Below are 26,769 nucleotides of genomic sequence, written 5' to 3'. Positions count from 1 at the left end.
CGTCATCGGCGGAGGGATAGATAGCTGTGTGTGTGAGAGAGAGCGCAGTGTGGGCAGAGGACTACCAGTGCTATCCGCTGCGGACAGAAAGTGGAGGGCGAAAACTCTCGGAACGACAGCTTGCCGTGTGCCAATGTGCAAAACTATACAGTTTCGGTAGAGGCTAAGGGATCGAGAATCAGTCGCAAAAGATTCGAGCTTCGGTCATCAGAAAGAGGAGTATATAACGATGTCGTCTCCAAGTCCGGGCAAAAGACGAATGGACACCGACGTGGTGAAACTGTATCCTTTAAAATATAAACAACATAATTACTGTAACGCTATTGCCGTCAAACACCTCCAGTGTTCGTGAAAACAGCCCTAAAACGCTTCTACTACTGCTTTAAACCCATTTTGGGCGCCCGTCTGGTCTGAAAAACAGTTGTCAAAGCCAGTGTAATGGTTTATTGGATGGTGATCAGCTTTTGACGACAAAAGTGTTTTGATGGTTGCCAGTGCGGCCAAGCAACAAAGCCAAGACTCATAAACGTCCATTTCTCAAATAACACAACTTAACCTACAAATCTGATTTTTCTCGACGGGATTTGTTTGTTGTCAGCGTTCAAAGGCAGAAATGTTGAGGATTATTTATAGCAGATCTCTTGTTTAGTGTCCTTTGAGTGTTTTGTCATAGCTTTTCTCTCCAAATCCACCCCAGAGCTTGACATCCACAGAATTTAAACACGTATTTGTATAGATACTGATCGGATATCGATATTTGTATGATCTCTGAAAAAATTAGACGTGTTTTTGAACAAAATGGTGAATGTTACTGTGCATTTGGCCTGCTAGCGAGCTAGCACAACCTCACAAGCCAGTTATTTATTTATTTGTTGATTGTTTTTGTTGCCGTGTTATAATCAAAACAGACATTTGTTAGCCTTTCGAGCTATTTTAAGACGGATTTGTGTGTATTACACGAAAACAAAAGAGATTCTCACATACAAATTGTTGATTTAAATATACGTTAGACATTTTAAAATGCTCTTTAAATAACAACAAATGACAAACTTCACATTCGGCGTCGTTTTATATTCATGTCTGAATGTGTTTTTCTTTTTCTGGCTTTTGTGAAGCTCGAATGTTCTCGTTTGGGGTTTAAATGTTTTGACAGGAAATTTAGCCTGTATTTACCATCTTTCTTTTTCTGATTTTAAACCTTTTGACATGAGAACAGGGGAAGTCGTGTTGTTGCTACTGTGGTTGGGTGCGGATGTTTGTCTCTATATCACTAGTCCATAAAAATCATTATAGTTTGTATGACATAACTGACAAACAGCAAAAGTTTGTGGAGTTGTTTTTCGTCCACTTGTGCTCAAGAGTGCCGTGGCTATTATGCGTGTAACATGCCTTTTTTCCTAATGTGGTTTGGCTGTGCTGTCAGTGTGTTTTGTTGAGGTTTTTGTCTAAGCATCTAGAACACGTCGTTCTTTTGGTCTTTTAAACGTATGGTTGATCATTCATGAAGTGCAGTTATGTCGAGCTGTTTTAAACAAAAGAAACCCGCATTTATTTGTTTGCTTTAAAGCTCGAGAAAGTTGTCTGTCTTCTGACTGTCGTCATGCGACTCAGAGCTGTGTACTGCTCGTCTTATGTATTTATATTAAAAAGTAAAATATGAAACACTCTTTGAGATGTTTGTAAAGTCCTGAAAGGCTCTGGGAATGTCTCGTTATGTTTTTGTCTGGAGCAGTAGGAACTAGCCTTATGATTGGCCGCTCTGTTACTACCCGGAAACTGCAAGTAGGTGGGCTTAAACATTGAGTTGAGTGACAGTATTTCCTAGTTAAACCCGAGGTGTGTTTTTTCTGATGTCAAATAATACTGTTTTCCTGTATAATATTAATTGACATTTATCTTTAAGCTATTATTAGGTTAATTGCTCTAAATAAAATTAAAAAAAGTGTGAACGGTGTAGATCTGTGAAAACATTGCTGTTCCTATGTTCTAAAAGTAAATATCATTTATATATCACTATTTTTGGCATTTTTAATTATGATAGGACTTTATAGGAGGTGAAGTGGGAGAGAGATTGGGAAAGATCCGCTAGCTGGGAAGGTCGTTAATGGTGTTGTTGAAGCCATAATTCACATCATTTTAACTTTTTTTATTTTTTTTTTTATTTTTTTTTTTATAATCGTGTATCTGCAGTAGAATTCCTGGTGGAAAACCTACATTACCCATCATTCCCCAGAGAAATCTCCTTCAATCAGAAGCTAATCACGGCAAAAGAACCGCCCACTTCCATGAAGCACTTGAATGACTTAAACAAGTCAGACTCCTGCACTCTCAAATTTTAATGTATAATATGCTTATTTTATAGTAAAAATGTATATTATTTCTATAAGCAACATTTTTGAGTCATATAGTACTTCATCGTTATTTTTTGATTGTCATTTGCAGTGCTTCTTGGGATTGTAGTTCTTTCCCTAATTAAAGCTGTCTCAGCCCATAGTTCAAAGGCACAAGCTTGTACTTTTTGTCTTTTTGCCCGATTTTAAATACTTATATGCTTCAAATCAAAGTTTATAATGTTGAGATTCACCTTGTAGTTTAAAAAAATTTTTTTTTGAGGTATAAAATGAATGGGGGAAATACTAGCAACAAGGAAGCTAAGAAAAGTGCCCCTATGAGTTTAGAGGTGGTGTCATCCGTTTATAAACCAATAGTACTAGGGAAACCTGTTTGGTATTGCTATTAGTGCAGAAAATACACACTTCTGGAGCTGAGGGTAGAGGTTAAAGGTGAAGGGCTTTAATTACTAAAAACAGCTGATGGCAAGGGCAACTTTTTAGAGCCCTTTAAGCAGGTGGCAAGAATGACCTAAAAGTTTCCTCTTAAAGTATTTTAAGGAAGTTCGGAGGTGGAATACACACACACACAAATGGAGAGATAATTACAGTAATGATGTAATTTAGCTTCCTGTATTATTTTGGTCAGCTGTTCCCCACAAACCTTTCACTAGAAGAGAACAAGACCACTTTAATTGTCCAGGCTGTCCGGTCACCTGTTGGCTGACATATTAATGGCAATTGAGAGGAGTCTAATCACTCAAAACTGCTCAGTTTGGTGATGTTTGTCACATTTACATTAGCTTAATCATGTGAGAATTTATTCACAGGATCTAGGACAGCTATGCAACAATATGGTGGGTGGACAGTCACATTTCTGTCATTGCAAAACCCATGCAAACAAGCCCACCCTCCCCCAGAATACACGCTGACAGCCATGAGAAAACACATTTTAAATGCCAAATACCCTTAAGGGGAAACCGACAGACGTGTGACAACTGGGAGCAGGTTTCGAAAGTGCCTCCTGTTGCTTGGGACAAGTGTTTGTAACTGGGATGTGGAGCTTTCCATGTGTAAGTTGTTTTCTGCATTCTCTTATGAAGGGCAAGCAGCAGTGCCGTTAAGTTGCTGTTATGATCGGACACCATGATCCACTCTCAGTAATTTGCTGTGGGCACCAGAGAGCTGCGGATCTGGATCACGCTCAACTGGGAATTCGCAAATTGAATGTCATAATGACCTCGCCGTGCCGAGCTGCCTTAAGCACTTCCTAAGCTCGAGCAAGAGAGAGATGATGACCCATCTTTGACATCAACAGATACTTCTGAAACATGTTAGAACAGGTCAAAGCTGGCTGTTGGCTTTGACAGGGCAGCATGGAATAGCATAATGTCAATATGTTGTGTAACATCTGTTGCACTTCTGATTTAGCCTATCGTCTGTTCACTGAGAGATAGAGGTCTTTTGAATTTATTTATCTGGGACTCAAAGACCTCCTGATTTAATCAGTGTGGACTGAGCTCTAGTGGTTCTTATCTCAAGGTTTTTTTTTGCCAAACCAAGTCTTGATCTAATTAGCTAGAGCAACTGTAACCAAAGCGCTCTAGCTAGCAAGGTCAGTTCACCTACTGAGTGTAATGATTTGTCATTTTGAAATCTATTCCATTACTAAGATTTCACTCGACACCTCAGAGTTTAACTAGTCTTTTTCGCTATTATTATTTTTTTTATTTCTATTATTATTATTATTATTATTATTATTATTATTATTATTATTATTATTATTATTATTTTGATCTACATTGATTTCTTAGTGCTTGAAAATAGGCCTAGCTTTATTATAATTTTTTTTTAAATAAAACCACTAAACTTTTGTACACCATTTGTGCTATGAACATAATTTATCATGTGAAATATGACTTCCACTTGTTGAATTACTGAACAGAAAAAATTAATAAATTATATATATATATATATATGTGTGTGTATATATATGTGTGTGTGTGTGTGTGTTACTAAAAGGAATCAAAATATTTAAGGGATTAAATGTTGCGTGTCGCTTACGTTAATCAAATGGACAACGCAAATGAGATGATCACTCACGGCTCTTGACTGAATAACTTGTTAAGCTTTAATTAGAATCACTGTACAATATATTTAATTCATATAGTGAAGGCTACACAGTGCTTTTTTTTACATTTGATTATTCCTTTTTAGACTTGAATGCCACTGTTAAACAGACGTACTGTACCAAAAGTTTTTTATTTCAGTTGTTTCTTATATACAATTTGCATCTTTGTTTAATAAGTTATGTATATTCCTAATGGACTAATCCAAGCTACAAATGCATTATCTAGGTCTTTTAGTTCAGCTTCACAAAATATGGTCTGATTCAGTCAGACTAAAGCTTTTACAAAATAATTCAAGAAGAATTATTTACTTCAGCTCAAATTGAAATTAGAAGTTAAAAACCAAAAGTAAAAGGGAGAGTAAATAAGGGACCTTTGAGCAAAATTAAATATTATTTTTAAATAACTTACGCAAGTCTTAGTGTTTGTTTTCACTGTCTCTATAGAAATATATAACGCACTGAATCTGAACTAGCCATGATAAGTCTCTTACATTCAATTTCTAGTTGTTAGATATAATGTAGTGTCATGCTAAGTAGCCCTTCCCAAAGTACAATCTCATTAGCCCAAACTTCTACTTCACATGGCGTATTAAATATAAAAAATGTTCTGATTGTGCCATGTCGTGAAGCATTTCAATGTGGCACCAAAAAAAATATGTACTGGACACTTGCAGCATTTACATGTGGTTAGAACGTGGTATCATGTTAAGTTCAGTGTTCAGAAGGTGTAACCTTTTTGATTTGATGACTTGTGCCGGGTTCGAGCTTTGTATATCAAGGTGTGCAGTAGATCCATGACTGCTTGTTATTTTTCATGCACAACTCGTTGATCTGTAATCAGGTGATTTTTGTGCTGGATTTTTGTAAACTTGCTTCCACTGTGAGCAATAGTTTGGCGAATAAGAGCATTTAGGGCCTGTTTTATAGTCTGCAAAATGGCCACTGGCATCACTTTGAATATGCAAACACTTAAAATATCTAGGTGTTCCTATTGTGCAGTCCTTCTTTAATCTTGACTACTAGGAAACAAGTAGAGGATTATAAATTGAAAGCAAGTCTCCTTCAGGAATGCTTTGCGTTTCTATCTTCTTGTTTGACTGCCAAGTCTTTAGACGAGCAAACAAAGGCCACATAAGGGATTGTACACAGGAAAAATAAAGAGATTGACTGTTAGTTACAAAGACGATTACTCAATCCCACCTTCTCTGAGACGTCCAGGCATCGCTGTTTGTAAACAGGATTTGTTAATGTAAGTGAGCTCTGTGGTATGAATTCCCCTGTAAGGCTGTTGGTTGTTAAAACAGTTGGTTGTGTTTCAGTCATGCTGTCGGCCTGAACATTTCAGCTCCATGTATGTGAGGGGGAGGGGGATTCCTAGTGTACCAGCATCCATTGTTCGGCTCTGCTACATTGAGGAAAGATGCAGGGAGCAGCGAAAGTTTTCCGGGGCCCCTGCCAACATGGAAAACCAGGGACATTAGAAATGCCCCCTGTGTTTGTTGGAGTGGATCGGATCCCTGTGGTGCTGAGGCAGAGGCCCCGGTGTGTAAGACCAGTCGAAGGCTTTAACTGGTGCGATCGGCCTCTTTGTGCATGAGCTGACATCCGGCCTTCCCCAGCCTGCTTTCATATGCCCATGGAGTCTTATGACTGTGCTGCTGCTGTATTAGTACCTGTCTGACGGCTGCTACTGAACGATATTCCCCATCATTCTCATCTTTTTTTGCTGTGAGAATGTGCATGTTGAACTGAAATGGCTTTGAAAGGCTGACGCTTGGTGTCAGGTTTACCAAGCATTGATATCCTGTTGAGTTCCACTGGTAGAGAATGGAGCTAGTAATTTATACATGATAAATATACACACTACACACACATTACATACATAAAACCTTTTACTTTGAATTCTATTAATCACAATTAATCATTGCCCAGCACTAATAATTTTTTTATATTGAGTATTTATTTATTAATTTAGTTGTTTTTATTTTATAATGTCTTTGTTATAATCATTCATTTTTAGTTATTAATTCATTTTATTTATTGTCATTTGTTCATTTGTCTTTTTGTGTAGCTTTCCAATTGGATTAGCTATTCTCTTTGATGGTGTGCAAAACAGTAGCCTGAACATTCTGCTAAACATCTCTTTTGTATTCCTTGGATGGAGAACGTTATATGGTTTTTGGATAGTGTCGAGGGCGAGTAGGTAAATCAGGACATCATTTTCAGTTTTGTATAAAATCTCTCTCGTTTCAGTTTCTATGTCAAAAGCGTATCACTTCATTTTCAAATTTCATTTGATCTGCAAGAGTCTAAATGTAGATGAGCTTATTGGCTGTAAAGGATTGTTTCTGTTCAAGTGGGTTTGACGGACAGGGAGGGCAAACGGTCGGGTCGTGGATGCATCTGCCCCTTGACAGTGGGAGATTTGAGGCCCTCTGTAATCCCACAATAACACTGCAGTTTCCTGCACGCATGGCCAACCTCAGGCTGAAAGCAGATGGACTGAAGTTCCTCTCTTTGTCTGATGATGTTTGGGGCTGCGCCGCGTGTGCGCTTTTTTTCCCTTTTGAGAATGGAAGGGTTGTTTTACAGCAGTCCAAAACACACAACGATTATCTGTTAGATCAAATCTAAATGCTGCAGATGAAGGTGAAACTAGATAATCAGATTAGCTTTGATGTATATGAATATCTTAGTAACCTAAATTAGACTATAATGGCTATACTTATGTATAATATGTCAATCTTAGGTGCCCTTATTTGATGGAGAAGTTTTGCATTTGTAAGAGTCGTGGTGTAATCAGCTGAGTGCACAGGCGTTTTATCGTGTAGCTGCAGGATGTTTCAGGTGATATGGTTGCTTGAGCCATGGTGTGTTGCATGCTGATGGACCCTGCCCTTTTCCACCCACAGAAACCTGTTTGGAGCAGCCAGAAAAAACCCTATAGAGATGAAGATGTCAGCAAATCTTGTAAAGAGACAATGTTATTTAGAAAAAAAACTTGTATATAACCTCTACAGCCTTTAACATTAGCATTGTATGTGTAATTATTATGGTAAATATTTATAGCATTATAAGATTAGACCATTTTTTACTCCTCGAAAAGGTAGCATTGTTAATGTTTAGCAAGTTGTTGAAACTAAATTCTTGGTGCAATACTTTAAAAGTATAAAACAGTTTAGGAAATTCTATTTAATGCAATTCGGGTCAGTATGCCGAAGGAGGAAATAAACGTTTTAAGCAGCATCAGACAGGGTAATATTGATGAAAGCTCATTGTGGCACTCGGTTTCGTTGCTGTTTGTCTATGGAAATAAGAGCAGGGTCCACTTGGCCACAGCATGTGATTGAGATTCTGGCAAGAGGTAGTGTTTGGCTGGTTTGTGTGTTCTCAGGAGCCGGCCCTAAGAGAGCAGGAAAGAGATCGAGATTTCTCACAGGAGATTCTGTAACTCATAATAGCAGCGGAGCCTTGTGATGCCTCCACTGTAAACTTTATGGCCTCATTTATTTGTCATTAGCATGAAATACGTTTAGTCAAAGTCACTGCTCCGTTTAGAAACTCTGTTGAATTCACATGAACATTTTAAGTCTGAAAGTACAAGTCGTGCTTAATTTTGTGTTCTTTGTGGAAATGCAGTTGAATTGTATACTGTATGCCAACAAGTTTTCTCGGGTCGTCCGCGGAAATGCACAGGTTCAAGTTTTACACACAAGGGCATTTCAATTTGGATTTTGCTGCCTTTGAACTATGGGCTGAGACAGCCATTGATATGTAAAGTGTGCCCAGGCTTTTCTTTTCCCGTCTCTTTTTCTCCATCAGTATTCACAAACTCTGTTCAGGCCTCTGGGATCAGAGTTTTCATCCTAACAGAGCGCTTCAGATTGCAGCATTCCACTCGGAATAAGAAACTTGTGATGTCGGAAGGGAGGTTAGCTGCTTGGTACAGAGTAAAATCAAAACAGATTTGGATCCTGTGCTACAGTAGATCAGAATACTTCTCACTCAGCATGCCGGTAAATCATGGGCCGGTCAACCTTGAAGCAGTGCCGTATGTGACCGTTTCTTTAGGATTGTGTGTATGTTTCATAGAGAGTTTGGTTATTAGAAGGAGACCATAATGTGTGTGTGGGGTCCTTCTGAAAATGGCTTTCAGGAAAAAGTAACACTGATTCCAAGTAGCAATCATTTCTCCTGCAGTGAACAATAAAGTGCACCTCAAATGAATCAGAACCGTAATGAACTCAGCTGCTGGTGTTAGATTAAAAGCGAAGGTCTGTCGGGTCCCATTATATTGGTTTGTGCAAGAGACTATTGCTACAGACATGCACATCTGAAACCATTTTAACTGCAGAAAACGTGAGCCATGTCAGGTTCCATGATGTCATTTCCTGTTCTTAAGGTAACAACAGAGGAAATCATATGCCAGGCAGTTATTTTTGTATTGTTTATATACTATTATAGTGTTTATTAGTATGTTGAATTGGCCTTTATTTTTACACTTTAAATTTTTTTTTTTTAGTTTTTATTCTATTTAGCCTTCATTTGTTTTGGTTTTTAGGAATTATTATTATTATTTTTTTTTACTTCAACGTAAACCTGTTTTATTTCGGTTAATTGGCATTTAAAAAAAAAAAAAAGTTTTCATTAATATTTGTATTTCACCTTATCGAAATCTATTTTAAATAGTTTCAGGTAACAATAAAATTACTGATGCAAAACCTTCACATAAATCATGTCTGGCATAAACACTTTTCCTGCAGATAATCGAAGTTAAAAAATGGTCAAATCTATTGTGTAAGATTTTAGTTAAAGTTTCAAAATTGCAATCCGCTTGACTCCAAATGCTCGATATGTTCAGGCTGTATCCTGTTAGTGTGAGCAAACACCATCTAACTGCATCTAGCAATTTGTACTCCAGTATTGCCAACAGAAAGCATTATTATGTTCAGGTCAGGATTTGGACTCCAGGTCTTTACGTGACCCTGTGTGAAATGACACGTATGTGACTGCCCAGAGCACTGTTTTACAACAGCTCCACTTATTTAGAGGGCACGGCCTGTCGTGTTTAAGGTTAGCGTCCATTTGGGCTAGATAGGCCAGAGGTCAGCTGGACTCGGAGGCCAGCAGTGATGGTCACCACTATCACTGCTGTTTAAGATCAACTGGTTAACATAAAAAAAAAATAATAATATAATAATTAATTATATATATATATATATATATATATATATATATATATATATATATATATATATGATCTTATGAAAGGGGCAATTTCATTAAGGGAAAAAAACAAAAATATTATTACTGTCTGATCATACTTGTACTCATTTTATTAGAAAAAAATGGAAAAAAATTATTACAATGATAAAGATGCCAGCAAATCTTGAAAAGAGACAACATCATTAAGGTAAAAAAAATTATTAATATTGCTTGTTCATACTTGTTGGATCATTTTATTAGTCGTTATTATGTTGTGCAAAATAAAATAAAAAAATCATTATAGAGAAAGATGCCATCAAATCTTGAAAAGAGAAAACATCATTAAAGGAAAAAAAACTATGAATTCTTCCTGTTCATAGTTGTTGGATCATTTTATTAGTAGTTATGTTATGGCAAAATAACATCTTTTTATAACTTCTTTAATATAGATTAAATGCATGCCATTTGAATGCATGCATGTCATTACATAAACATTTTAAGAAGCATCAGACTACCATTAATGAAAGCTATTATTATTGATTTAATTGTATTACATTTTTAGCAAATTCAGATTTTCAAATTTCCTTATTTTTATATTAATTGTAATTAATATACATTTCAAATTAATTTTTGGAATAATTATAATTTGCTATCTTTTAAATCCCATATCAACCAGGGTTTTATTATAGTTAACAATTATATTTAATGGTTTTAGTTATCTGAAATATAAATTCTAAAAAAATCTCAGTAATACTAAAACAACATATCAAATTTATACCAGCCTTCACCCATATGCTTCCTTTTATACTCTATCAACCACTAATAATAGGCTATATTTTGGTCACTGGTTTGTCTTTTCTTTTTTTTCTTTTTTTTTTTTTTTAGTAGGTTAGGGTTAGTTTCGATCTGAAACTCACTTCATGACTTCATAAAGACCCATCATTCATTCTCTAAATCACTTGTCTTCTGTAGTTCGTAATGCCACTGATAATGTAAATGAAAAGTCTTAGTAATATTAATTTCCTGCTGTGGTTTCCTGAGTGGCTGCAGTAGGTTAATGCTTAGTTAATTCTATAAAAGATGACATGGAAGAGGTTGCCAATCTTACAGGTAAACAGTTTCATCCCTTAAGGCCCTGGGTTGTGTTTTACTGAAAGTGAATGGTAGAGCCAGATTCCACTCTCTTCCCCCCTCCTCACTCATCCGCTCTTATACACACACACACACACACACACATATAACCAGGCAGCTGCTGCTCACTTTCAGATCAACAAATGCACACGTATGGTACCTACTGGCAATGTTTATTCAACAGTTCTTTAGTGAAGATGGCTAAAGATGACTATGCCTTTATGAGACATAATGCAAACAGACATATCTAGAGTTGTGCACACATCTACAACAGTCCCACATAGCCTATATAAATGTTTGCACTCCTTGAGTGCACTTCTCTGAGTATGTGCTTTAATGTGGTATAGTGTATCACATGTGTCACAGCAGTGTGGTGTTTCTGTTCTGGCGTAGGACTGTGTGATGTAGCTAGATTAAAAAAAAAAAAAAAAAGAAAGAAAGAAAATTATATTTGATATCTGTATAAATTTACTCGAATTGCATGGTGGCAATTGCTATGGCAAACAGCCATTGTTACCATGTATATTTCAAATGCTTAATGTAAGAACTATGACAAGTTAAAATCTAGTTTTTAAAATAACCAAGGTTTTTAACATGGTTTTTCACTGAAGGGAAGCAGGAAAGAATATTTATTTATTTACAGTAATGCATATATCCACATTAATTATTTTCCACTATACACAGTATACTGTATATTTTAAATGCATATTATTGTTGCTATATATATATATTTCAAATGTTTAATATGACAACTAAGACTTAGTTTAAAAGTATATTAAATTATTAACATGTTTTTTTTTTATGTAATTATTTAATTTTTAAGGATGATGACCGTTGAGTTGTTCACTTAATTAATTGGAATGAACAGTTTGAGCTAATTTAAGGAAATAAATCAAACATTCATTGAAATTTAAATGACTGTTACTATTAATCCCTTTTAATTGCTATTAAGGCATGCATACTAATTGGCAAGGACTACTGCAAATTTTTTTCTAACGGCACAGTCTTTAAGAAACATGATAGCCAAGGAGCCATTAATGCTTAAAATAATTGTCATATTCATAATGTTACTTGATTTCATATCACCAGCCAAATCACAACTATATAATTAATATTTGATATTTTGCCTAGCCTTAGTCTGGAGTGCAGCAGATGTCCAGGAGAGATAATAACAGGCTCAGAGCTGTGCATGTGCCTGCTGATCAAATGAGAGCTAGTTAATTAGGAAATTAAATAAAGCCCAAATGGATAGAGTTAGGAGAAGGGAAGGGAGATTTTTATGCAGTTCTTTCCAGGAATGGTCACTGTAATAATGCACACTTTTCACTAATTAACCAAATCTCTTTCTGAGATCTAACCAGATTCGAGGAAAATCCTTGGACTTTCATGCATGTGACTCCAGAGGTAAGCTGCACACAGCAGAACTTCAGTTCTGAGAAGAGCAGACTTACACAGCGAGTCATTGAGCCAGACAGCTGGGGAAGGGTGTGAGGTTACACTAGGATAGGAAGTTGTTTTTGGGGTACTGGAAATGACCATAGATGGCTTCCCTGTTGGGTTTGATGTCTGTCTTTTGAACCCTATTTCACCTGATGCTAATCATGACACGCATTATCGCTAGATGGTTGAATGGAATCTTAAACCTTAAAGTGCGTCTTGTCTGTTTCTCCATCAGTGAACCCGTGTACTTCCTCTTAGCATCTTGCAGACTAAAAACTGCCACACTTCCTGTCTTTCATCTGCCCAACTTGAGCAAAATAGTGTGCTTATGACTGCATGGCACCAAGAGAGAAAAAAAAAACGGTCTGCCCTCTTTGCAAAAAGTCACTCTTCTCTTAAAGTGTAACAGTTCTGAAATTTAATTTTCAACATCAGTATAAGTGAACTCTTGTTGGGTACTGTTAGTATATGCTTCTGGGGAACCCATAAAATTCACATTTTCCTTCATGCGAAATTTTGCAAGTGAAATTCAGTCATTTTATTAGGAATCCATATGATCTGGTATTTCGCTCAAGAACCAAAGATTTCATAAAACAATTTTCACATGGGTTCAAGCTAGTCATGCAAAGTGCCATGTTGACCAACAAAAAGTTGGTGTGCTTTGGACATCGCTGCACTATTGCTAATGGAAAATGTGTTGCTTGTGAAATTTAACAATCTGTCTGACAAAATCCTTGAGTTTCAGCAGAGAAGTTCATGAATCATGACAAGCAGGATGCAGAGTAGCTAATTACCGTTAGCTAATGGTATTTAGCTAGCTAGCTGCCTATCTGTTTGTAGAAGTTTCCTTATTAGAAAATGCATTGAAAAATTGTGTCCAGGCTTGTTCGGTGTTAGGGATGCATTTGGAAAATTCCAGGTGGTAAGTTTGGAACACAATTATACCTTAATATGAGGTTTAAATAAAAATAGTTAGTACATTTAGCTTGTGTGAGGGCCTGTCTGTTTTGTAGATGTGCACCACTAGCTCCAGCCGGTTTTTTTTAACAACATTAGCAGGCTTCACACTGTTAGTGGACTGAGGTTTCTGAGTGGATTACAAAATAGAAACTCTTCGGACAGAATGACCACAGCCTTTGGCATACACATAAATATTTTAAACCACAAATCTTTTACTCAGACACTCTTACATGTACCGAACTGGCCTGCGGTATAATAGTGATGTATTGCCTTAAATCATCTGTAAATAATGTGGCACTAACAAGCAGACAGTGTTTTCCACCCTGTTGGCAGTGGGTAAATATTTAGCCTGCACCCCAAGGCCAGCCGTTAGCATTAGGTGTCAGAGAACAAGATTCCCTCCTCTCTGTGTTTGTCTGTAATGATGAATGAATGCGTCTCAGAAAAGAACATGCTGCTACGCCGCCGTGTCTTGGCAGTTGATGTCTGCCCGCTGTTTTCATCCTTGGTTATCCAGAATGAACACGGAGGGATTTGCTCCTGCAGGGAGGGGGTAAACCTGGCTATTGTGTTTGTGTATTTTTATTTTTTTTGCATGAGACCGATTTAATTCTAACTGTACCCTGTGGCTCATGCTGTGATTCAGCGTGGTGGCCGTCAACTTTCTAAATGACTGAGAATGCACTCCACAGACTGCATACCTGTATTTACATTTTTTATATGTCTATTTAACTTTATACATCGAATAGTGTAATAAGTTTGATGATTTGAAATCTAAGAAATTATAAAGTTTTTGAATTTTTGGTTGCAGTTTTATTTTAAATTGTTCTTGTTACAGTGAAATTATACCGTTAAGTTCGGAGTAATATTAATTTATGTACTTATAAGTTAAGGTTTATAATTTGTGATTGGTTTAGGGTTAGTTGCATGTAATTATGTACACCTTATTGTTATTACTATAATAAGTACTTGTAATGTGTAACGATCAAACTGTAAAAAAGTTTAAAAAAAAAAAAGTTAAATGCATAAGTTGGCAAAGACTTCTGATGCTGTTCATAAAACAATATGTAGTTCAGATGGAAGCTCCAAAAACTTTTTTTATTTTATTTATCAAGTTGACAGAAAGACCAAAATAGTTCTTACTGCACAATAAGTGTTTATTTGAGCATAGTCAATGTCTTTCTTTCCATGCTGGGTTTGTCGCTCATTTGTCTGTCCAGTCGAGTATGTTGTTTTCTCACAACAGACTTCTAAAAGAAGGTGAACCCCCTGTGGTTTTCCTCTGCATGGGGTGACCATTTACACAAATTGTCTTTTTTTTCTTTCTTTTTTAACCCAAAGTACAAAGCAGAAAAAGAGTGCTTCTCTGTAAGATCATATACCTAGACATGTGCTTGTCTGGACCTGTTCATTCACACAGGCTTATAAACACTCATAATCATGTATGCATAAGATGGCATTGTGCAACCAACCACAACAGCTAGTAGGAATCCATGTCTAAGCGTGTGTTGTTTCAGTGCTAATGTGAGTGGTGCTCGCTCTCGTTCCATAAATGTCTCTGATATTTTTAAATGAGGTGATTGATCAGTCTGTTTAGTGTGATTAGATTATACATGTGCGCAAAAGGAACACTGGGCCATGGGTCTCCTGTAGGTTATGGCTTAATCCATACAAATCCATTGAAGGGGGAGGGAGCGTTGAGATGGGTGAAAACAGGTGGGTGCCAAGACAGCATTTTGTGAGAAGAGAACACAATTGGGCTGCTTTGTCAGCAGCCGGATTGAGCCTTGGGCATGGGTTAAACCCTTGTTTATGAGAATTTAACATTATCAGAGGTGCCGTCAAAGAAAACACAGCATTTCTCTTGCCTGCATGTTTGGGGAAGGGATGCACCACTGCTGTGATAAATAGTACAATGTGGTTTCGCTTTATAAGAACTATACAAGTAGTTGAGTAGATTAAACTTAGGCTTGAATAAATTAAAATTGATACATTTATTTTTAGTTTGCGATTTTAATTCTAATTAGTTGCCACATTCTTTTTAAATGTTTTGTCTATTATTTATTTTTTTATTTCAGATTTATTTAAAATACTAAAAATGACTTTTAATAGTTTTAGTCTTAATTAATGCTGTGACATTCTTGCTTCAGTGAATTGCAAAAAGAGATGTTTTGAAGAATGTTAACAGTGCTCTTTTAAAAACACTGAAAGTGAATAGGGACTGGTGCTGTCTAGCTTCAAAAATACCAAAAGTCACCATAAAAGCAGTCCACACAGCTTGTTTGTTCGGTTTTAAGTCTTCTGAAGGTTTACATTGAAATATATAGTAAATAATGACTCGAATTGTGTCTTTTCTAACTCAAAGCTGCTTCAAAAGTCTTCTACTTTTTTTTTTTTTCCACATTTATGGAGTCGTAAGGAAAAGGGCAGCTTAAACTATCTATCTACTAAATATCTCCTTTTGTGTTCCACGCTGGAAAAAACTCAATATGTTGTTGCGGTGACTTGAGGATGATTAGGTAATGACAACCAGTTCTTCAATGCGTACAGGATTTCCAGACAGTTAATAACGATCTATTTTAAATCTGTGTCACCGATGCCTCAGAGGAGACACGTGCCTTGCAGTTCAGATGAAGAATTGAAGGAAAACTGAATTATCAAATCAATAGAGGTTGTAATGTACAGTGCTGATAAATGACTCCCTAAGGATGAAGGTGGAGAGGAATATGACCTGTATTTTCAGTATGAATCCATCTCTTCCTGTGTAGTCTTCAGGATGAAGGAAAACAGCAGGCTTCAGGCATGAGGAATGGAGTAAAACCCCTGCAGCCTCCAGGCTTCTGCTTTTCTGTGTGTGTGTCTGTACATGCATGAGCATTTGCTTTTGTGTCTATCCAAAAGAGGCTTAATATACAGGCAAAAAGTAGTCCCACGTGTCATTGGGCACAGCCAGACAGCTCAGCAATGGTGCTTCTCCACTGGAGGTCTCATGATCTCAGCAATGGGCACGGATTCTTTAACAGGTCTGCTGAAGCTCCACACACACACATACACTCACCCCTTTCTTTATCTCCCAAGTCTCGTCGAGAGCAACCTGTACAGGCTGCCAGACGACTACATTCCTACCTGAATGGAAACTGATCTTGTGTTTAAAAAAAAAAAAAGGTGTGTGAAATTCATGTTTATTATGCATGAGTCATCAGTCCAATCTTCAGGATCACGTTTGTTGCGAGTCAGTGTTGGTTGAGGATAAGCAGCTAATGATGCTTGTGTGTTGTTCAGATTTAGATCAGTGAACGTGAAAGCATGAACGCATTGTGCAGAAACACACTCTTACTGGGTGCTTCCACTATTCTCTCAGTCTTTGCAGATGCTTCACAGCCTAAAATAAACCCTTGATGTTTAACACCTTGGTGACCACAGCCTCTTAGAGCTACAACTGACAAAGAAGCCAGCTGGTGTCTTGAAAAAGAAAACACTATCCCTCTGTGTCACACTCAGCCTCTCTCAATCTGGCTCCCTTGCATCACTGTGGAGGACTAGTGGGAATACAAAAATAAAGGAAGGGATTATTCACTGAAGAGAAAAAATAAACAAAAATAATAAGTTCACAAATTCACATTTAAAATAATAAACTTAATGTGTAAAATGTGCTAATGGAAAAACTGTTATCAACCCTTAAATTAAATGTAAATAACGTTGTTGTTGTTTTTTCTTAAACGTTTTACTCCTATTTTAAATGTATAATAGATACAGTGAAAAAAAAGGATTTGGAAATTAGGAACAAATCAGTTCATTTTAAAAAATACTTTTTTTATGGGTGTATTTAAAATTGTTTCATTTAACAAGAATTTTAGACTTGGTTCACTCAAAGAATTCTATTCTTTCAACAGTTACTCTCCCTCATGTCATTCCAAACCTGTTTGACCTTCTTTGTTCTGTGGAACATGAAGGAAGATATTTTGAGAAATGTATCAGTGCATTTTAGTTATTCCTTACATACAGTGGAAGTCGATGGTACTTTATCTTCCACAGAAGAAATAAAACATGTATGAAATGGCATTAAGAGTGAGTAATTAGTGACGTGTGTGTGTGTGTGTATGTATATGTGTGTTTATATGTATATGTGTATATATATGTGTATATTATATATACATATATATATATATATATAAATAATATATGAGATTACATTTTGAAGATTACTCTTCAACCTGACAAAATCTGACATTGTGGAGCCAATTAATTGAATGCCACACAAGGTATACAATTCATTTGCTTCACAATGTCAGATTTTTGGAGATAAATCTCTGTATAATTACAGTCATTCAGTTCATGCAACTTGAGACTCTGGCATCAAAAAGCCACAATGAACGATAATCTGACGGAGAGCGGCTTCCACACCTCTCCCTGGAGCCCTGATGTCTCTCGCAGCAGATGTTTAAAGGCGACCACTTTCGTATGACAGCTCTGTTTCCCAGTGGAGCCCAGAATCAGCAGCTGATACAGGCACCCTTGAGACGAGCACTCAACTGGTTAACTCTCACACGAGTCACAGGACACATCACCGTTTCAACAGACCGTAAACATGTTTGCCTTCATGAGCCAGTCTGGGCAGCATGTATGTGTGGTTTGAGTCACGGTGCAGCCTACACAACAGCTGACACATGACACACACACACGATATAATCAGAGCATCGGTAACTCATTCAATTAAAATGCAAGCCTTGACAAATTCTGCTTGAGAACTGTGTTTTGGATGCATGTTGTGTTCAAGCCGAGATGGCAGACTGTGTGTGAGTCCTTGAGAGCGTCGGGTCTCTGTCATGGACTTGGTGTGGTGGTGAGCATGTATTGTCTTGCTCAGTGAGGGTCTGACTGCTGCTCTCTGCACCAGCAATATGAGAAGTGACAGCCTGACAACCATAGCTAATGACAGGAGTGTCGTATTGAGTTGCCCTGATGTCCTCCTGTGTGCATCAGTCGGAGAGCTGTGGGTCAGACCCACGGATTGGGTTTTTGCCATCCGATCTCCGGAGTTGAACCTCTTAATAATTATTGATGGTCAAAGAATAAAAGCTAAGTGAGAATCTCAGTTTGAGAGATTGATCTGTTGGTGTAAATCTGCTCTTTTTGTGGGTCGAAAGGTCATTTTGTTGCATTCTTCCACTTGTCTCTTTCCTTAACTTGAGTTTAATTGTCATTTTGATGTGAATGGGTCTTTCTTATTTGAACCTTGTTTAACTTTTTTCAACTTTTTCCCCTTAAGTATTTTCTATAAATGAATTGTGAATGTAATTTCTTGTCTTTGCTTTTTTTTAATTGCTTACAGTCAGTATCAAAGCTCTTGAATTTGCCTTAACAGTCTCTATTAGCATCGAGAGTAAACATGAAGTCACAATCCTGAGTGGACTCAATGAATTCGTAGTGAAGTTTTATGGACCACAAGGAAGTAAATATTTTTTTTACTTATTTAAACACACGTTGAATTGAACCTCATGAAAACATTACAGGTCTTATTTCACCGTCCCCCACCTCCATTTCTCTTTACTTTAATGCAAAAATAACATACTATAGAAATAAAAAAATAATAATATAAAAATGTATATACAATATAGTAATTTGAATTGGAGGAATTATTTAATGCATAATAGAAATACTATGAAAAATATAAATGTCGTAATATTTACAAATAAATATATTTGTCATAATTGTAATAATAATAAAAAATGAGTGTCATTTTTTTTATTACTTATACAAATCAAAGGAAACTATACTATAATACTATACTAAATGATTTTCTTTTCATAAAAAATTAAGCACATACCCTCCATTTTCTTTATTGTAAAACAAAAAAAAACAATGTTTATAAATTACTTGAATAAATGTGTACGTGCGTGTATGTATTTATGTATATAAAACAAAATCACATTTTATGTTATGACTACTACATGAATTACTACAATTATGATGACAGTTGTATTTATTTGTAAATACTACAGTCGTGTTATTTATTAGACTCATATTGTAGTAATGAAAATGTAAAAAAAATCTATATATATTTAATATTTGCGTATTTAAACATGCACATCTTACACAACTCTTGGTTTGGGACATGACGTCACTGTTTACAGTCTGCGACCCCGTCTTTAATGATCAGATCATCTGCTTTTACGATTAACGATCTTTCATTTCTCTGCTTTGAGATGTAGGAGCAGGTCTTATCTGCGGCTGGGCTTTACCTTTCGTAGTTTGAGCTACTGGCCACAAGGGTCAGATTGCACGGGGCTATTCTTGGAGCAAGCACACGTTGCACCATACTCTATATCGCACGCAGCACAGCTTCCCGTCCACATGTGTGCCATTCCACATATAATTCATAATCCTCTAATCAAGTATTACGGTTACCCCCACACACTGTCACTTCTGAATACAAAGACCTCTATGCTAGAGTTTGCATTATATGATTATTGCTTGTCTTTTCATAGTCTCGGTTACATGCTAGAACAGATGTGAATTGTTTCTTGAAGAGTCATGTGTCTCTGTTTTTCCTGTCAGCTCCATATGAGGGGGGCGTATGGAAGGTGCGAGTAGATCTTCCAGACAAATACCCATTCAAATCTCCTTCTATAGGTAAAGTATTACTATACATTTATCCAAAAGTGGCAGCTGAGTGCCCTTTAAAAGTCACACACGTTGGTGTGGTGTATGAAATGAATGGGAGTACATTCAAAGGTGTGAAAGGTGAAAAAAAGCATGTGACTTTACTGTGATGTCATATTTAATGTTCTGTAAAGATGGTGTGGTTGGAGAAAGGTTAGGAATTGCCTGTTGTGCAATCAAATGCTGTCCTTTGTGTCTAAGACCATTGTTTGACATCTGTCACAATATTCATAACAATTAAGCATACTCCCTTCCTCCCGAAATCTTATTAATGCAATGCACATAAAAAAATTAATAAAATAAATGACATTCATTAACCTATGCAACTGAATGTTTTATTTCTATCTCCATCCATTCTTCTTCAAACTCTGTACAGGATTTATGAACAAGATTTTTCATCCGAACATCGATGAAGCGTAAGTCTCTTTTAGTCTAAATTAGATTTTTAATTTGCCTTTTGGTGTGCTCTTAGGAAAACATTAGACCTTTTAATATGTGTTTTACCCACACGTTATTCTAAAGCATTTGTTTTACTTCTGTGGAAGTCATACATTAGTTTTCTCTCTCACTTTGTGTGTGTGTGTGTGTGTGTGTTTTTATTTATTTATCCACCTTTACACCATGAAACATTTGAATCTATTTTTATTTCCTTTTTGTTTTCAGCTGTATTTTTTTTAAATGGCATCATAGTATTATTAATGTTGATAATTAGCATTATTTGTATATTTTTAGTTAAAAAAAAATTGAGGTTTCATTAATTTTGTGTATGTGTATATATTTCTATATATATGTAATCAGTTTTATTTCAGTGCTTATATTTAAACCTGTATAGCCAAGCTAACATTTTCATGCACAGTTTTCATCTAATATTTATATTTTATTCCAGCTTTTTTTTATTACAGAAATTTGTAGTTTTAGTTCAGTCATAGCACTAATTGTCAGCAAAAAGTTTTGTGTTCATGTGATATCTATTATTTTGATGTCTATTCCCACAAAAAGCCATTGGACAGAGCAAAGAAAATGCTGTTTAGAAAAGATTGCATACCCACAAAATTCAACTGCTAACACTAAGTGAAAGTAAAACAATGTGATGGTGTGTCATAGGAGTAGATCGAGGCATAATGTTAATTCTGGTCATATTGCCTACCCTCTAATGCCAAGACCATTATTCTTTGTCCAGGTCAGGGACTGTGTGTTTAGATGTGATCAACCAGACATGGACCGCTCTTTATGGTACGTATATGTGAGAATGATTACTCTGCATGTGTTTGCTTTCATGAACATTGATAATAAATGCTCATAACTTGCACTGATGCTGCCTGAGGAGTAGAATAAAGTCTCCGGCCTCTTAGACAGGATCTCGGTGCCCTGTAATCCTCTTACCCTCTCTGAATGAGCTAATACCTGTCCTGCAAGGTCAGAAAACAGCACTAAACAACCACACTTAAGCGGCCTCATCCCACCAGTTATCTTTCACAACACCGCTGTCTGGTCTTTTTACAGATGTCTGTCTGTTTTTATCTATATAATAATGCAATAATTCAAATGGTATTATATGGTTAATTGATCTTTTATGCAGTAGTGTAATTGAGTTTGTTTGCTGCCTGGTTTTGATGAGATTTTGAAATACCTAATTCTGATTGGTTTGTGTTTTTGTTTGAATAGTTGTATATACATTCTGGTCATCATTTGTATTAATGACCGGCTGACTGTACATTCTGGTATTTGGTTTAGATGTACTCAGCTGCTTTGTGCCATTGACCAGGTTGTGTTTGTGTAATAGAGTGACAGCTAGAACACACAGTACTGGCTATGAGAGAAAAAGAGAAAGACGGAGAGAGATCTATGTCCACAGCCCCCACACCGAAAGGGAGATTAGGCCATAATCATGTCACTCAACACAAATCCTCCATTTTGTGCTGCACGCAGGGCTCATAAGACTTTTGCTCTGCTCCTGTATTAAAGGCTACTTCCTCTCTTTCTCTCTCCTCACAGATCTCACCAATATCTTCGAGTCATTTTTGCCACAGTTGCTGGCCTACCCGAACCCCATCGACCCTCTGAACGGGGACGCCGCAGCCATGTACCTACACCGGCCAGAGGACTACAAACAGAAAATCAAAGGTGATTGGAAGAGTTGCAGTCGTTTAACCTCCATCTGGCCTCTGGGTTTCTATCTGTCACCATGTTTCACGTCACAGTTTTACGATGTCTTCTGCTCTAAAAATGATGCATGTTGTTTGGTGAAAGGTGCTTTGCTTGACCCCAGCCTGACCTTCCATTCTAACGAGAAGTATAAAGTAAAAGCTATATCAGTCTTGACTTTTAATTCCGTTTCCTCCGCCAAAAGTAAAGACTTTTAATATTGCAAAAAGACAAAAAACAGTATATGTATGTCGTAGTATTTTTAAGCAGCATGCTGGATGTGTTGTCATTTGAACGCTTGCTTTTTGCTTGGCAGCTGTTTCTAAAAGCATGAATGTTAGTGTCATGACCATTTCCTGTCTTTATGATTTTAGCTTTTTCATTTTGCGTTGCAAAGATGAGTAGGTGTTTTTTTTTTTTTAAGAAATCAATACTTTTGTTCAGCAAGGATGCATTCAATTAATCAAAGAGACAGTAAAGATGTTTATAAAGTTACAGAAGATTTCTATTTAAAAAAATGTTTTACTTTATTGAGCAGCACAACACTGATAGTAATAATGCATGGTTCTTGAGCACCAAATTAGCATACTTGAATGATTTCTGAAGGATCACGTGACACTCAAGATTCGAGTAATCGCTGCTAAAAATTTAGATTTGTCATCACAGGAATAAATTACATTTCAAATTTGAAATTGTACGAATATTTCACAGTATTACTGTTTTTTTTTTTAATCAAATAAACGCAGCTATGGTATAGTTTTGAGTGGTAGACTAAACATAGGTAGACATACATATATTTAATTTAGCGATACAGAAGTGTGAAACATCATTTTAGAATTGTATTTTTTTACATGATGAAATGAGTTAATTGTCTACATAATTTTTTTGTAGTGAAATATTTGCTTTCTATGTCTAACATATTTTTCCCATCCATCTCTTTCTATCCCCGTTTCTATTCAGAATACATCCAGAAATATGCAACAGAGGAGGCTCTGAAGGAGCAGGAGGAAGGAGCGGGCGACTCTTCTTCAGAAAGCTCCATGTCCGACTTTTCAGAGGACGAAGCTCAGGACATGGAGTTGTAGTTAAGGGTGACAGTTTCTCCCCTTAACCACAGAGACTATATTATTTCCTAACCATGCGAAGCAGACTATAAAAGATTCATATTTAAACAAGGTGATTTTTTTTTTTAATCATTATTATTACTAAACCAGGATTTTTATGGATATCTAGCGTTGATGATGATGAATACAGCACCCTCTCAAGGTGTTCTATCTCTACTTCTTGGTGGTTGTTTTTTTCCCCCTTTCTCTCTTTCACTCTCTCACTCGCCCTCTCCTTCACCCCAGCAAAAGAAAGGCTTGTAGTTTTCCCCCTTGATTCCACGTCGGTAGCTGCGTAGCTGGAATGCATGTCATCGCCTCCCTAATCCAACTTTTCTGACGCAGACAGCCCGGACAGAGGCTGTGTTTAAACGGGGGAGCCCTTTTTTTTTTTTGTCCCCTTGTGATATTACTAATGTACTGAGAGTTGTGTCCGTGATGCTCTGATACATGAATCCCCTCGGCTTAGACCTTTTGCCAGGACGGTCCTCAGATGGAGTTGTTGCAGTTGGATCGGACACGTTTTGCCTCATTACTTCCATCCACCTTCCCGACGCAAGTCATTTTGAATTAACGTTGCTTCCCTGGTTGTCTCTCCCTTATTTGAATTTTCCTTTTTGTTTTCTCTTTAAACAGCTGTTTTAAGATAAAAACGCTCAAGAGAGGAACTCTCTTCTTTTTATTTGGGAACGTTTCCACGCTGTACGTTAAAGCAATCATCAGGATTTTACCGAACGCCGCTCACCGATCAAGCCCTCGATACAGCGCCAGTGGAAAATCTCAATATGACTCCCTTTAAGTTCCTCGAGCGTTTTTTTTTTTAAAGAGGATGTAGATGTAGAGGCTAGCACAGCGAGGCTCAACTTTTCCACTAGCTCGATGTTTCTGGCTTTTGTTCTGTTGTTGTGGAAGCCCCACATCACCAAACACGGCTCTACGCTTCCACAGTGACCTTCACAAAACGACCAGGAAGTGACTGTCCTGCTTCACGGAGCACAAATCGTTTATTTTGTACCAACAATGTATGCACAGAGTGTTTGTCTTTTTCCTCTTTCTGTCTCGCACCCGCTCCCTATTTACGGGCATCTTTTTCTTTTGTACATTTGGAAGTGGTCGTGTAGGACTTTGTTGGTCTAGCCTAGAAGAAACCTTAAAGAGAAAAGAGACAAAAAAAAAAAACATAAAAAAAGATTTTTACTAACATTTGTAGAGTTCATCATCTTTTCCTATTGCTTGTGCATAACTATGATAGCTGTTGTTTGACCTCATGTAGATCTAGTTAGTTTTACTGGGTGGTGAAATCAAAATTAGATGTTCATATGGATTTAGGTTTTGTAACCTGCTTGTCCGAATACAGATATTATCCGAAGGATCCCATTTGGTAAGATCTGCCTCGGAAGGACTTGTGGGTTTTAAGAGTAACGGGGTGGAAACGGGGCAGATATCTTCTGTATAAAGAGCTTTTGAATTTCAACATCTGCAGATGTCATCAGTGGCATGTTGGTACCATGAAGAACCAGATTAAGTTTGTGTATGTGTGTTTTTTGCAGTATTCTCACAATGCACTTGCAGATTCATTCATCGTCCAAAATGTAAATGAAACGGGGCTGAAGTGTAGAGAAAAACGGACATCGACCCCAACAACAATGGCTTAAGGGGAGGTGTTTCAGTTCAGCTCGTGTGATTTGATCAAGAGCTGCCAAGGTTTTTTTTTTTTTTTTTCATGGAGTGGCTTTTTATATTCTCAACTTTTTTCTTCTTCTTGTTTTTTTTTTTTTTTTAGGTTTTATGGGCTAGACATTTGATGTTGTTATAGCCCGAGTCAAGAATTGGCCAAATTGTGCAATGGAAAAAAGAAAAGTGTCTCAGTTTTGAGTCTAAATCTGTTCATATTTTCAAGTAAAAGAAGAAAAACACCACTTATATGCAGTATTGTATTAAGAAGTTACCTTACAAGGAGAGAGAGACTGCGTACTATTAGAGGTGGCTTTGTTTCACATCTTTGAGACACGTTTGGAAGAAAATGCTTCTCTGCTGCGGTTTGGTTGTTATGGTAAACATTTTGCCATGCCTAGCAACACATCCCCGACAAACAAGACAAACTCAGCTTCTCTACTTCATTTCTGATCCCCAGACTTTAATATGAGAGACAAAATATGGACAATTTAGTTTGAACTATATATATATATATATATTTTACTTAGTTTTTAACTCAAGTCAGAGTAAAATGACTAAAGAGTCTGAGAATCTCAAATAAACATGTATAAGTGTGCTTCCATTATTATTAAAAATTTACTTTTTTTTGGTGAGAATTTATTTACTAATTTTTGGATTACTGTGCCCCCCATGTCAATAAAAGAGATGCTCATTTGGAGCAAGTAATACATGCTAAAAAATATGTTTGGGATTGAAGGGAGTTATTATTCTTTTATTTAAATTTACTTTTTAGTAGGTGGGGTGAAATAAATTATTACAGTGTGTCTTTTGTGTTTTGCACCCATAAGCCCCCAGTGCTTACACACACACACATCCAGGGTACAGCAGTTATTAATGTTGTGGTCTCCAGCTGTTTGATTGCCTGAGAAAGAGCGAGGAAGAAGAGATCAGTCTTTGGCTGCTGCTGTGGCCTCAGAGGCCCCGCCTGCTGACCCTCTCAGCCAATGGCATCGTGTCTCTTTCACTTGTGTTTAACTCTCCAGTGCACTTTGCATGAGTCCGGTGTAGAGTCCAGTCTAGTTCAGTCCTTTAGTCCCTGTACCTGTGTTCAAGAGGGTGCTCAGACATGGGGCTTATGTGGGCACACAGCATGGATTGTTTTTTTGTTTTTTAATAATCTGTATTTAGTACCTAGTGTTTGATACGCTGACTTAAAAGGAAAATACACTTTTTTTTTATGTTTTTTTTTTCTCCCCAAGATATTATGGTAATTTGCTCTTTTTATTTCCTTATCCATTAATCTTACACTCTATTTTTGCCATTATTTTTTCTTTTCTTTTGCATTGTGAAGTGGGCATGCCTGTCGCAAAGGACAAATGCTCTTTATCTATAGGATTATAATCTCTTAAATAGCTGTGTACAGTAAACTGTAATAACTTCTTTTTTAATAAAATATTAAATATGTGTACAAACTGCTTTGCATCTTTGTTTTCTGTGAAAACAGTCAGTCTTTTTATTCAGAACGTTTTAGTGCCTAGATGTGTTTCTGTTAAACACAAAAGAAGATATTTCAAAGAATGTTGGTAACCAAACAGCTGCCGGTTGCCATTGGCTTCCAAAGTTTTTTCTTTTCCCCCCATATTATGAAAGTTGACTGTTCGTTTGACAACATTCTTCAAAATATTTTCTGTTGAACAGAAGGAAGAAACTCACAGGTTTCGAACAACATTCGTAAATAAATGATAAATTTTAATTTCTGGGCAAACTATAACTTTGAATTCGACAAATACTTTTAAAGAAAAGAAAGAAAGAAAAAACATCTGGGTATTTAAATAAGAAGTTTAACAAAATGTGGCCCATTTTAGCTGAATTCGCTCTGTATCTTAGATATTGGGCAATCAAAAATTTTTTTATTTTTTTTTAAATGGTATCACAATTAAAAAACATTGGGTGAGTTCAGAGTGAATGTTTCCTTGTCATGTTCATGTCCTTGTTTGGTTTCCAT

At 36.6% G+C, this 26,769-nt stretch overlaps 1 protein-coding gene across 1 annotated transcript; it reads left to right on the top strand.

The window, feature by feature from the left end:
* Window positions 1–26,236, top strand: LOC113060592 (ubiquitin-conjugating enzyme E2 H). Its single transcript, XM_026229637.1, has 7 exons — window positions 1–282; window positions 18,573–18,649; window positions 19,756–19,830; window positions 20,237–20,276; window positions 21,041–21,093; window positions 21,856–21,984; window positions 22,966–26,236. The coding sequence occupies exons 1-7, from the start codon at window positions 230–232 to the stop codon at window positions 23,088–23,090; spliced, it is 552 nt and encodes a 183-aa protein (XP_026085422.1). The 5' UTR covers window positions 1–229; the 3' UTR covers window positions 23,091–26,236.
* Window positions 26,237–26,769: the final 533 nt, after the last annotated feature.

Source organism: Carassius auratus, chromosome 4, assembly GCF_003368295.1.
Source record: "Carassius auratus strain Wakin chromosome 4, ASM336829v1, whole genome shotgun sequence".
Lineage (NCBI taxonomy): Eukaryota > Metazoa > Chordata > Actinopteri > Cypriniformes > Cyprinidae > Carassius > Carassius auratus.
Note: the sequence above shows the minus strand (reverse complement) of the source record. Positions and strands in the feature narration are given on the sequence as shown.